At 52.7% G+C, this 10,521-nt stretch overlaps 1 protein-coding gene across 1 annotated transcript in view; it reads left to right on the top strand.

Moving 5' to 3' along the window:
• LOC107121836 (pre-mRNA 3'-end-processing factor FIP1-like) overlaps positions 1–4,442 on the top strand; it is a 49,676-nt gene extending 45,234 nt beyond the window's left edge. The window contains exon 10 of the mRNA XM_015424838.1: positions 4,378–4,442. Coding sequence (XP_015280324.1) covers positions 4,378–4,442 — 65 coding nt within the window. The remainder of the gene's footprint in view (positions 1–4,377) is intronic.
• Positions 4,443–10,521: the final 6,079 nt, after the last annotated feature.

Here is a 10,521-nt window from a genome sequence, read left to right as displayed (position 1 = left end):
CAGAATGTCAAGCTCAAGCCTCACTTGTTATTTAGTGTGGCCTACCTTCACTCAGACTATGTGGCCTCAGGGGTTAGTTGCTTTTTAAGAACTCAGTCCTCTGTTTTCGTCTACATGCTGTTTATCTTCCTGGCTAGAAGGGGGTGTGCGAATGTGAGTGTGTACGCGTCAGCTTACGCAGCTTGGAGTAGTCTACAAGGCCTGGGAAACGTATGATCTCAGCGTTCACCCTGACCTTGGGTGCAGGCAAGCTCTAGATAAGGCAGTGGTTAGTGGCAGGTGTGGGGGGGGCGGCCTTTTGGGCAAGTTCGGATCTTTGGCAGGCTAGGTGAGAATATTGATTGGGTAGTGTGCCTTAGGGGGGGATGTCTTGTATGTAGTGCAGGTGCCGTCCTGGCACCTGGGTGTCAGTTCTGGCACAGCATCTGTCCATGCTTGGAACTCTTTCACTTCTCAATAAACAAAGCTTGCTGAGACAAGAGTGTGGTGAGAGTGACTATGTCAAAGACCTGACAATACCCAGGATCGAGTAATTTCCTAGAAAAAGAGGTGCAGGAGCTCATTTGTACGACTCATTTGCACATGCATATGTCATGCACCCTTGACAAAGGGCAGGCATGTTTAAAATGAGTTATGGCATATGCAAATGAGTTTAACCCCCCCCTTCCCTGAGTCTCTCAGCAAAAGCGGAGAGGCTGGCATGTCTGCCTCCCTGTCCTTCCCGTCTCCAGCCAACCCGCCGCGGTGGGCTGGCTGGAGATGGGAAGGACAGGGAAGCAGACATGCCTGGGTTCCGTGCCCGATCTTCTCCAGGTGCCCCATGGCTGTGGGGCACCTGGAGAAGATCGGGCAGGGAACCCAGGCATTTAAATCCCCCCGCTGAGACTCTTCGTGGGCGGGGCCTGGGCGCCTTACTGCCGGAGTGCTGCTCCGGGACGCTCCGGCAGGAAATGACCCCTGCCCAGGTACCACTGGAGTCAAACTTTGTTATATGGCTCCAGACCAGTGTGGCTACCTGCCTGAATGTATTAGCATGGAGTTTTTGCATTCCTGTTCACAGTGGGAATAGTGACTGAGTCATTCTGGTTTGTAGGGTGTGTCGAGCAACCAGAAAGACCAAGAGGGAAAAGGGGGAGAATCTCTCTCCCCCACTTGGGAATTCTCTGTGGATGAGAATATGGGAAACCAGGTGTGTGGACTGCAGAGCTGCCAATGGTGTGGACAGGAATTTGGCCTGCTGGGAAGGGCCTCCCTTTGAGGCAGATGGCCGGCTCCAGGCAGCTTTGTAGCTCAATCTTGCCCCGCGTTTACCAGCCAAAATCCCTAGATGAAGCCAACCCCAGCAGAGCTGGTACCTAGTAGCTTATAAATCTTCACACTTGGCAGTCCTTCGCTGGAAGCTGAGGGCTGCTCCATGCGTTCCTTTTTGAGCTGGTGTCTGGAGAGGCAGCAAATAAATTTGGAAAGAAGTGCACGCTCCGTTGTGCTTGATCAGAGCTAGCCGTCGGCCGCTGTGGTATTCACCGTTGCCCAGGGTGGGCTTCTTGCACATTTTCCGCCATCCTGATGCCCATCGAAAGCGCCATGATCTCTCTGCCTTTTGCTGCGTGTGCAGAACGGCTCCAGAGATGTACGCGTATAGGTTGCTCAGGAGGGAGAGGGGAACAAATTGACTTGCAGGGATGTTCCCGTGTCCTTCGCAGCTGCAGCCTGCGGAGGAAAGTCAGCAAATCCTGTGCTCTCTGAGGAGGCTGCGGCCCTACTTTGCATTGCGCTGATCTCTCACACGCAGGCCCCTTTAGTATTCCAGTGGCAGAAAAGGCCACTTTGATCCATCAAGGCCACAGACGTCTCTGCCTTCCTGACACAAAGGGGGACCCCAGTCTGTCTGAGTTGGCACGCACAGGAGACAGGCCTCAGAGAGCTTTCCTTACCAAAGAACTTTTGAGAGGTAGCCAGTATTTTACCAGGAGGGAGCTGCAAAAGGAAAAGGGCACAAACACGCAAAGGGCTTCACCACACAGCCCTAAGCAAAGCTGCTCCTTTCTAAGCCCCTTGGCTTCAGGGGACTAAGATGACGAGAACTCTGCATCGGCTCTTACTGCAAGAGGCTTCCCAGAATGCCGATCTGGGGCTCCACGGGGGACGCAGGTCATGTGATCCCCTTAGGCAGCATTCCATAACACCCGGCTGGAAGTTTGGGTTGCTATGGTGTATTCCCGTCTCTGGCAAGGAGGAAGTTAGCAGCTGTGTCTCCGTGGGGAAGGCGTGCCTCTCCATGCACAAGGTGGGTCAAAGCTTCCAGCTGTCAGGCTCCTTAGTCAGGTCACACCACACAGGGCTTCATAAGAAGATAACTGTTTTTAGTGGTTCCAGTACTAAAAAACACGTGTACAGATGGTGTCAGGAATGGCCGTCAGTAGTAGGGCCTCTGACTTACAGTGAAATCAAACATCCCCCCTGTAAGCATAAGCCAATGGATATATTTCGTGCACGCGGCAAAGCAAGCGGGCATAGAAACAAAGCCATTAACTTTCCCAGCCGTATAGACTGCAGCTGGAACTTCTACAAGGTCCAGCATAAGATATTGCATAGTAGCTGAGCAGGAGAGAGCTGGGAACGAGAAGGAGGATACCCCTCCACGTTCCAGATGTATGACAGGGCTATGGGTGGGGAGCCCAGGACCATTTTTGCCCTTTAATTTCTGTTAGGTTCTTGCTTCTTTCTCATTTTCGTGCATTGTCACCTCGCACCTTTCTCTTTCTGAACTCTTTTGTCTGTAAGGGGATTTCTTTGTTCATAATAAGATTTTGCAATTGGAATAGGGAAAACTGATCAACCGGGGGGGGGGAGCCAACCGCCTCATGTAGGGGATGTATTGGATTTATGAATTATCCTCTGCTTGGGGGGAGGGGGCTGAAAGAGCTGTGTAGTTCCAGATGGAAACAGAAAAGCACAGAGCTGGAAGGGACCTCAAAAAGTTATCTAGTCCAATCCTCTGCACCACCATCCCCCTCCCAACTCCCCCAGTGACCCCTGCTCTATGGGAACAGGCAAAAAACCTCCAGGACCACTGGGCCAATCTGGCCTGGAGGAAAATTCCTTCCTGAGAAAGGAAGAAAAACTGAGTCCATGTTTCTTGACCATCTAGGCATGTGGAGGGCATAAGAGAAGGTTGTGCAAAATAGTGTGCTTTTTGTCCTGGTACCCGACTCAGAGAGATGAAACCCACTGTCACGGCTCGGGTGGGGTGTCACCTGACGCTGCCACCACTCTGGAATTAGGATCCCTTGAGAAGGCCCAGAGCACCCTCCCAAGACCTTCAGACCTCCCTTTTGGCCGAATAACAGGCATGAGGACCAGGCAGAGTAAACAACAAGGAAAAGGTTTATTTTATAGGCGGTCAAACAAACAAGGTGCAGGAATAATAACCGTAAGTGGGTGAAAAGAAAAGAAATCAAATGCCCTAACGCGTCTGAATATATACTGTCCCTAGCTCACTATTCCAAGTGGCACTAGACTACTCACCCTTCCCTCAGGATGAGGGTCTCTTCCCTACAGCAGCCTCAGTCCCTTCTGGCTCTGTCCCCTGGGAAGAACAGCTTTTCCTGCTGCACCAGATCTTTTATTCCAAGCCCTCCTCTTTTCCTATTGGTCAACTTTGGCTCCAAAACCTCTCAGGGACTTCTGGGAGTTGTAGGCCCAGGCTCACCTACTGCTAGCCAGGCTCCCTGGGCCTAGTAGGCCTCTGGTGGCACAGCCCAGATCATGACACCCACATATGACAGCACATCCATATGCCTGCCTGGCTTAGAGCAAGCTAGATGCTAAAACTCCTGTGACCCTTCTGTGCCTGACAGTTGTGTATTTAGGCCCCATTTTGTTCTGAGGGGAGAACAGAGAGACTTCATGAACTTCTCCTTAAAGCAAATGCCTAGCTTTGAGAACCATTGTGGTGTAGAGGCCTCTAATCTGGGGAACTGGGTTTGATTCCCCACACCTCTTCCACCTGAAGCCCTCTGGGTGGCCTTGGGCCAGTCACGGTTCTCTCAGAACTCTCTCCGCCCCGCCCACCTGCCTCACAGGATGTCTGTTGTGGGAGAGGAAGGGAAGGCGATTGTCAGCCGCTCAAAGAAAAGCAGAGTATAAAAGCCTACTCTTCTTCTTTTACTAACGGAAGTTGGTTCTGGAGCGTGTCCACATGGTGACCTTCACTCTGGTCAGTGGCATCTGTCTGCCTTGTTGAGGCCGTTTCCGAGGGCAGCCATGTTGGTCCGCAGTAGAGCAGCCCGTTTCGAGTCCGGGAGCCCCTGAGAGACCAGGAAGATTCCCAGGGTATGAACTCCCGAGAGTCAATGCTCCCTGTGCCGGGTGTAGTATCTGACCGAGGGGGCATGTCGACCCTCAAAGGCTGGTACCCCGAAGATCAGAGAGCAGCTTGAGCTCCCAAGGGGTGGGCTCCCCTCCTCTCTTTCCCAGCCTCTGTGTGTGTTCCTCCCTGCCTTCCAGTGATGACGAGAGGTATCGTTACTATAGCCGGGAACGCAGCTACGATTTCGAGCGGGACTACCGCAGGAGCCGAGATCGCAGCCGAGAGCGAGAAGATCGCCACCGGGAGCGAAGGCACCGGGAGAAAGAGGAGGGCAGCAAACACAAGTCGTCCCGGCGGTAAGCCTTTTCCTTTGTGGGAACTGGAGCACAACTGTGCACCAAAAAGGATGGTCCCGCAATCTGATTTCTAGTCCAAAATACCATGTTCAGTCTGTTTCTTGCGCCATCTGAAGCTTCCAAATACCCATTAAGGGTATCCCCGTGGAGTAATTTTATTTCTTTTCTTTTTTTATCCTGCTGGTCAGCCAAAATTCGCTGTCAGATTTGCTCAGAAAACCCCCACATGGCGAAATTCAATATAGTGCTCCTCGGGGAAAAGGTTCTCAGCTCAGCTGGATTGAGGCGCTACAGAGGGGTGCCTGCCTATTTGCTGCCCCCATTAATGGTGTTGGGAGATGAAGGGACGGGGCCTCTCAGCTGGCGCCCAAGCCAGGCATGATGGGAGCGTGCTGCTTGGCTCCTATCTGCCCTTGTGGCGATTAGCAACAGTTCTGCTGTTGGTTTATGAAGGCATTGGAATCAGTGCTCCCTCTAAGCTGTGGAGTCTTGTGAGCAAAAATCCTGCTTTGTGAGCTCCTGGCATGAAAGCTGTGAGCGAGTGATTAAACCGCTGCATAAATTAGTTTGCTCTGGAGCCATCCCTTCCTGAGCGAAGACAAAAATCTGTGGGCTGGAGGCTAAAAAACTGTGAGCTAGCTCACACTCACTCAGCTTAGAGGGACCACTGATTGGAATCTGGACGCAAGGACTGGTAGCCTTCTCTCTAGGTGAAGCACACAGGACTCCGACGTGGTCCATTCAGATGCAGCCTTGGAACTGACCCAGCCTCTAGTGGTCACAGCCTGAGTGTCTAGAAAAGGCTGAACTTTCATCAGGGATGGAGTCCCTGCAGTCCTCACTGGAAGCAAAAGCAGGGGTCATTTCCTGCAGGAGCGCACAGGAGCAGAGCTCCAGCAGTAAAGAGTCCAGGGGGTGGGGACATGCAACAAGCCCCCAGCAGCCCTCAGTCAGAGCAAGAAGCAGACAGGTAAGTTGCAGAGCCCCCCCCCCTCAGTCCCCCGGTCCAAAACAGTCCAGTGGCACCTTTGAGACCAAGTTTTTTCTATGAAATGACCCCTGAGCAAAAGTAATTAGCTGGTCGGTCGTGTCTGTCTGGATGGTCCAGGATGTGTCTTCCTTGGGCTCTGTCTGCGCAAGCAAGGGGGCAAGCAGCTCTTGGGCTTTTAGCGCTCTATGGCCTGGGAGCTGCTTTAGCTGGCTACGCTCCAACAGCAGGACACGGATACGACTGGCTGGGTCCAGCAGTAGCACCAGTTTTTAGTCTTTGGGTTTTTAAATGCTGTTATGGCTCTGTGTTGCAGCCTGCAGTGTTCTCCTCTGTGCACCACACTGAGCCGGCATGCTGGCAGTATTCGCCAATGGCCTCTTCGGCATATGTGCACTTTCCTCTTGCAAAGCCGCAGGGCCACTGAGGGCCCTGCTTGTATTCCTGGGCTCAGCAGCCAGACTGACTTGACTCTGTCTTCTCTCTCTCTCTCTCTCTCGTATTTCCCATCTAAACCCAGGAAACAGCATGAGAGCGAGGAGGGGGAAAGCCATCGGCGCCACAAGCACAAAAAGAACAAGCGCAGCAAGGAAGAGAAGGAAGTCTGCGAGGACGGGGTCCCTGAGGGGAACGAGCAGGACTCCAAGGAGTAGCCTCTCCGGTTGGGGTCTCAACGCAGCAGCTGCCCTCCGGCCAACACCAGCCTGCCGCTCCCCCGGGGACTCTCTCCTGCTTCCCCAGGGAAATGTGGAACGATGGGGAGCCAAAGGGATTACGGAAACTCTCTCCTGCTTCCCCAGGGAAATGTGGGAGCCAAAGGGATTACGGACTGCCCACCGGCTCACACTTGCCGCCGGGCTTTTGTGAAAGGGGAGCCCAGCAGTAACTGCGCCCCGAGGGCTGCTTCAGTGTGTCAGATTCTGACGGGAAGCAGATTCAGCTAAAACCAGTGAATCTAGATTCTCGGGACAATATCTGGCCATTCTGTTTAACACACACACCCCTCCCCAGGGCAGCAGCAGCTGCAGGAGCCATGTTGTCCAAAAAACTGAGAGACGAAAGTTAGGTCCTCTGATGAGCCAGCTTAGAGCCTGGCTTCCATAAGCTAGTCTCCCCACCCCCCACCTCCACCCCTTCCTTGTAGCTGTGAAAATCTGTCTCCCAAGAAGAGCTCGGGAAGGAGCCTGAGCGGGCTACCTGGGTCCTATCCACCTACGGACCGGCCAGTTTTACTGAGAAGGGCGCTCTTCCCCAGCAGGGAGAGCCTCCCGACGTTGAGCCGCTTTATGCTGGAGAGGGCAACAAGCTTTCTTGTGAGCTAACAGGAGAGTCTCCTCCAGAAGCCCGCCTAGCGATGGGGAGCGCCGTTTTTCACTCAGATGTTAAGTTTTGATTCCTCATCGACAGAAGTCACCAACACTCCTTTTTCATGGGACGCCGACGTAGTCATTCCCGGTTCCGTTTTGATGGTGGGGAGGGATTTCTTTGTTGTTGTTGTGTTTTGGGTTGGGTTTTTTTGTTTTTGTTTTTTTGAGACCGAAGGTAACCTCAAGAGCCCCTCAGATCTTCAAGAGTGAAAAAAATCACACTTCCACGCGCATCCCACTTTTCTTCCGCCTGCAGAACTTATTTAAAAACACTTCCTGAAGTTCTCTGAACTTTATACTTTTTTGTGTGTTGTAGTCATGCAAGTCTGGGTGTTCGTATGGAGCCAACGACCCGGGAAACCTGAGCCTGTCTGCCGGTGTATTTTGGTTTGTATGCTATGATGGTGCAGTGAGTGGGTCAGTAACTGAAAAACGTGTGGGGAATAAAGCAACTTCTTTTGGAAATGGGGCTGGCGTGTGTGTGGTCTCAAGAGACAGAGCACCTTCACGGCAGAGGATAAGGCTTGACTTGCTTCGGAAAAGGAACACGACGTCATGGTTTTCAAACAATGTGGGGAGCTCCTTTGGAATATGTTAGGGACCGCTCGATTAGAGGATCGGCAAGTGTGAGCCCGTGATGCTTGTGTGTGGGGGGGGTCCCCCTCCCACTTCGCCGCGTCCAGCATGTGCCTCGGGATGATCAGCTGCTGCCGGCAGGCCCAGCACAGGCCCCTCCCCCCCTGGCTGCTTCACTGCTGCCACCTCCACTGGGCCCGCCTCGGCACCAGAGATGCTTCACCTCAGAGAAGGTAAGTAGTAAAGGGCATTCTTCACACGTGCACAGAGAACACTCTTTTCATTTAATTCCACTGTGGTGGTGGTTTTTTTTGTAGATTTCAGATTTTTCTGCACACTTAGGGGGTCCCCCAAGTCTGCAGAAAAACCTGTTCAGTGCAAGTGTGGCCCTGATGCATGGATTTAGATATCCGCAGATAGGGGGCACACTTGGCAAACAGATACAGATATTGCTATAAAGGTACGCACACCCAACATCACTGAGCTTCCCTTTGTGTAGCTGTAGTTGCCCTGACTTGGACAGCCCGTGCCGGCCTGACCTCGGAAGTTAAGCAGGCTCAGCTGTGCTTAGTACTCGGAAGGGAGACCACCAAGGAAGTCCAGGATTGCTGTGTAGAGGCAGGCAAGGGAAACCACCTCTGAAAGTCTCTTGCCTTGAAGACCCTCTGCAGCCCATTTCCATAAACACTTTGCTCACTTCTGCCCTGTACTCCGCGAGCTACTTTCTAGTCACTTTGTGGGAAATGATTGCTGACAGTAATTCTTCCACTGGCTTCTTAGCATCACAGCTTAAATGAATTAAACTCGTCACCAACTTGCCCTGTGGCAGTTCAGGAGGTGGTGCCCTGGTCTGACCTTAAAAACCTTACAGGGCTGCTGTGTGGTTGTGAACTGACAGCACATTCTGCCCGTGACCTAGGCTAGCCCAGCCTGGTCACACCTCAGAAGCTAAGCAGGGTCAGCCTGACGGGAGGCCCCCAAGGAAGCCCAGGGTGACTATGCGGAGGCAGGCCATGGCAAAGCGCCTCCGGAGGCCTCTTGCCTTGGAAACCCCACGAGGGGCTGTGACTCGCTGGCACTTTCCACCAGCAGCTGCTGTGGGGGCGTTCTGAAGGGGCCGAGCGTGGGCCTGGATGCCTTTCCCACAGCAGTTCCAGAATCCTGGGGATTACTCTATGGGGGGGGGGGGGGGGGGGGGAATGCAAGAGGCCACTGACCGCAGAGGTACAGAACTTGTAAAGGAAACAGGTATTTAAAACTATGGTGGGGTTTTTGAGGCAAGAGACACACAGACAGAGGTGGTTTGCAAATGACCCTGGACTTCCCTGGGGGTCTCCCAGCCGAGAGCTGATGCGATCGGGATAGCCTCTGCTACTGCGTAGAGACTTTTGCGTCATTAATTTTTAATCTGGTTTAAAGTGTGTGTGTGTGTGTGCTGGTGACTAGTCAAGATATGATGCTTTTGTGTGTTTTTTTGGGGGGGGGGCTGTGACGTGCAGAAGCATACATGAGGTGGCCTGTAGATCCCCATTCAGCTTTCCTGGGGGGTGGCTGTGATATCAGATGAGAAAAGGGCCCCTCCAGAAAGAGATTCCAAAGACAAGGACTGCTGCACTGCCTGTCCTGCTGTCTTTGCAGGGTGCCCCCCCCCCAATTTCACAAACTCAGAACCCAGTTACCAATGCTCCCTCTAAGCTGTGGAGTCTTGTGAGCAAAAATTCTACTTGGTGAACTACTGGCATTAAATTTGGGAGCGAGCAGTTTGGCTGCTGCATAAATCAGTCTGCTCTGGAGCCCTCCTTTTTGAGCCAAGACCAAAATGTGTGAGCCGGTGGCTAAAAAACCACGAGCTAGCTCACACTAACTCAGTTTAGAGGGAACAGTGCCAGTTACTGACCATTTTTCTGGAAGTGTTGAGTATTTTCTGTAACAGGCATAGCAAATCAGATGCGGAAGGAAAAAGACCTATTTCAAGATCTTGCCTTTTCTACTTCTGGGTGGGTGAGGGGACATCCGCATACAGGTGACCGGGCTCCTTTCCATGTGTGCATGTAGAAGAATGCAAGGGCCCAGATTGAATCATTGCCCGTTGTAAGATGGCAGAAATGCCCAGGAATCCCTCAGCCTCTTAGAGAGGGGTGGTTGCCGCAGGGATGATGCAGAGACTCCGAACAAACATTCCACAACTTCCATCAGTAACTCCAGAATAATTTATAAATGCACTGAGCTAATGCCTGGTGCAAAGCACTCTAGCGACTACTGGGTGTGCTGTGAATCAAAGGCACCTTGAAAGAAGACGGCACGGGGAAATGGGGCTGCTATTCAGCCCTTCTTCTCCTGTAGGGAATGCAGAACACAACCCACGCCCTATGCCAAAATCCATGAGAAGGCAAAGTCAATCCTGTGTCGGTCAAAAGACTCCTCTCAGGTAGGATGGGAAGACTGCTGCACGAGGCCTCTGCCACCACGGACTGAAAGTCTTGTTTTCCACTCCTGTGCTAGTTCACAAGAAGCTGTGAGTGGCCTGGCTTTACAAACAAAAGTTGCAGCAGACCCCACCCAGAGAGCGGGCCGTCCCAAAGGCCCCCCCCCCGCATCCCTCCCTCCTGAGACACAGCCCACCAGCCGGCAGAAACCCAGAGCCCTGCAGAGGGCAGCCTGCTTGTCTGACTTCTCACTGGGGCCTGAACTGGGCCTGAGGACGCCCCCAGCTGCCTACAGGCTCTTTCTTCCAGGTCTCTGAAATCCTGTTAATAGATCAAATGTTCAAGGTCAGCTGCCAGGAAATGCAGCTGGTTGATTTTCAGATGAAACAGCTGAAATGTAATGGAGCCTCTCCTTGGGAGCAACCAGAAAGGGGAGAACTCTGGGTTTAGGGTTGCTGAAATGTAATGGAGCCTCTCCTTGGGAACTAGCTGGGCG

This window comes from Gekko japonicus, unplaced genomic scaffold (genome assembly GCF_001447785.1).
Source record: "Gekko japonicus isolate JY-2015 unplaced genomic scaffold, Gekko_japonicus_V1.1 scaffold1114, whole genome shotgun sequence".
NCBI classification, from domain to species: domain Eukaryota; kingdom Metazoa; phylum Chordata; class Lepidosauria; order Squamata; family Gekkonidae; genus Gekko; species Gekko japonicus.
Note: the sequence above shows the minus strand (reverse complement) of the source record. Positions and strands in the feature narration are given on the sequence as shown.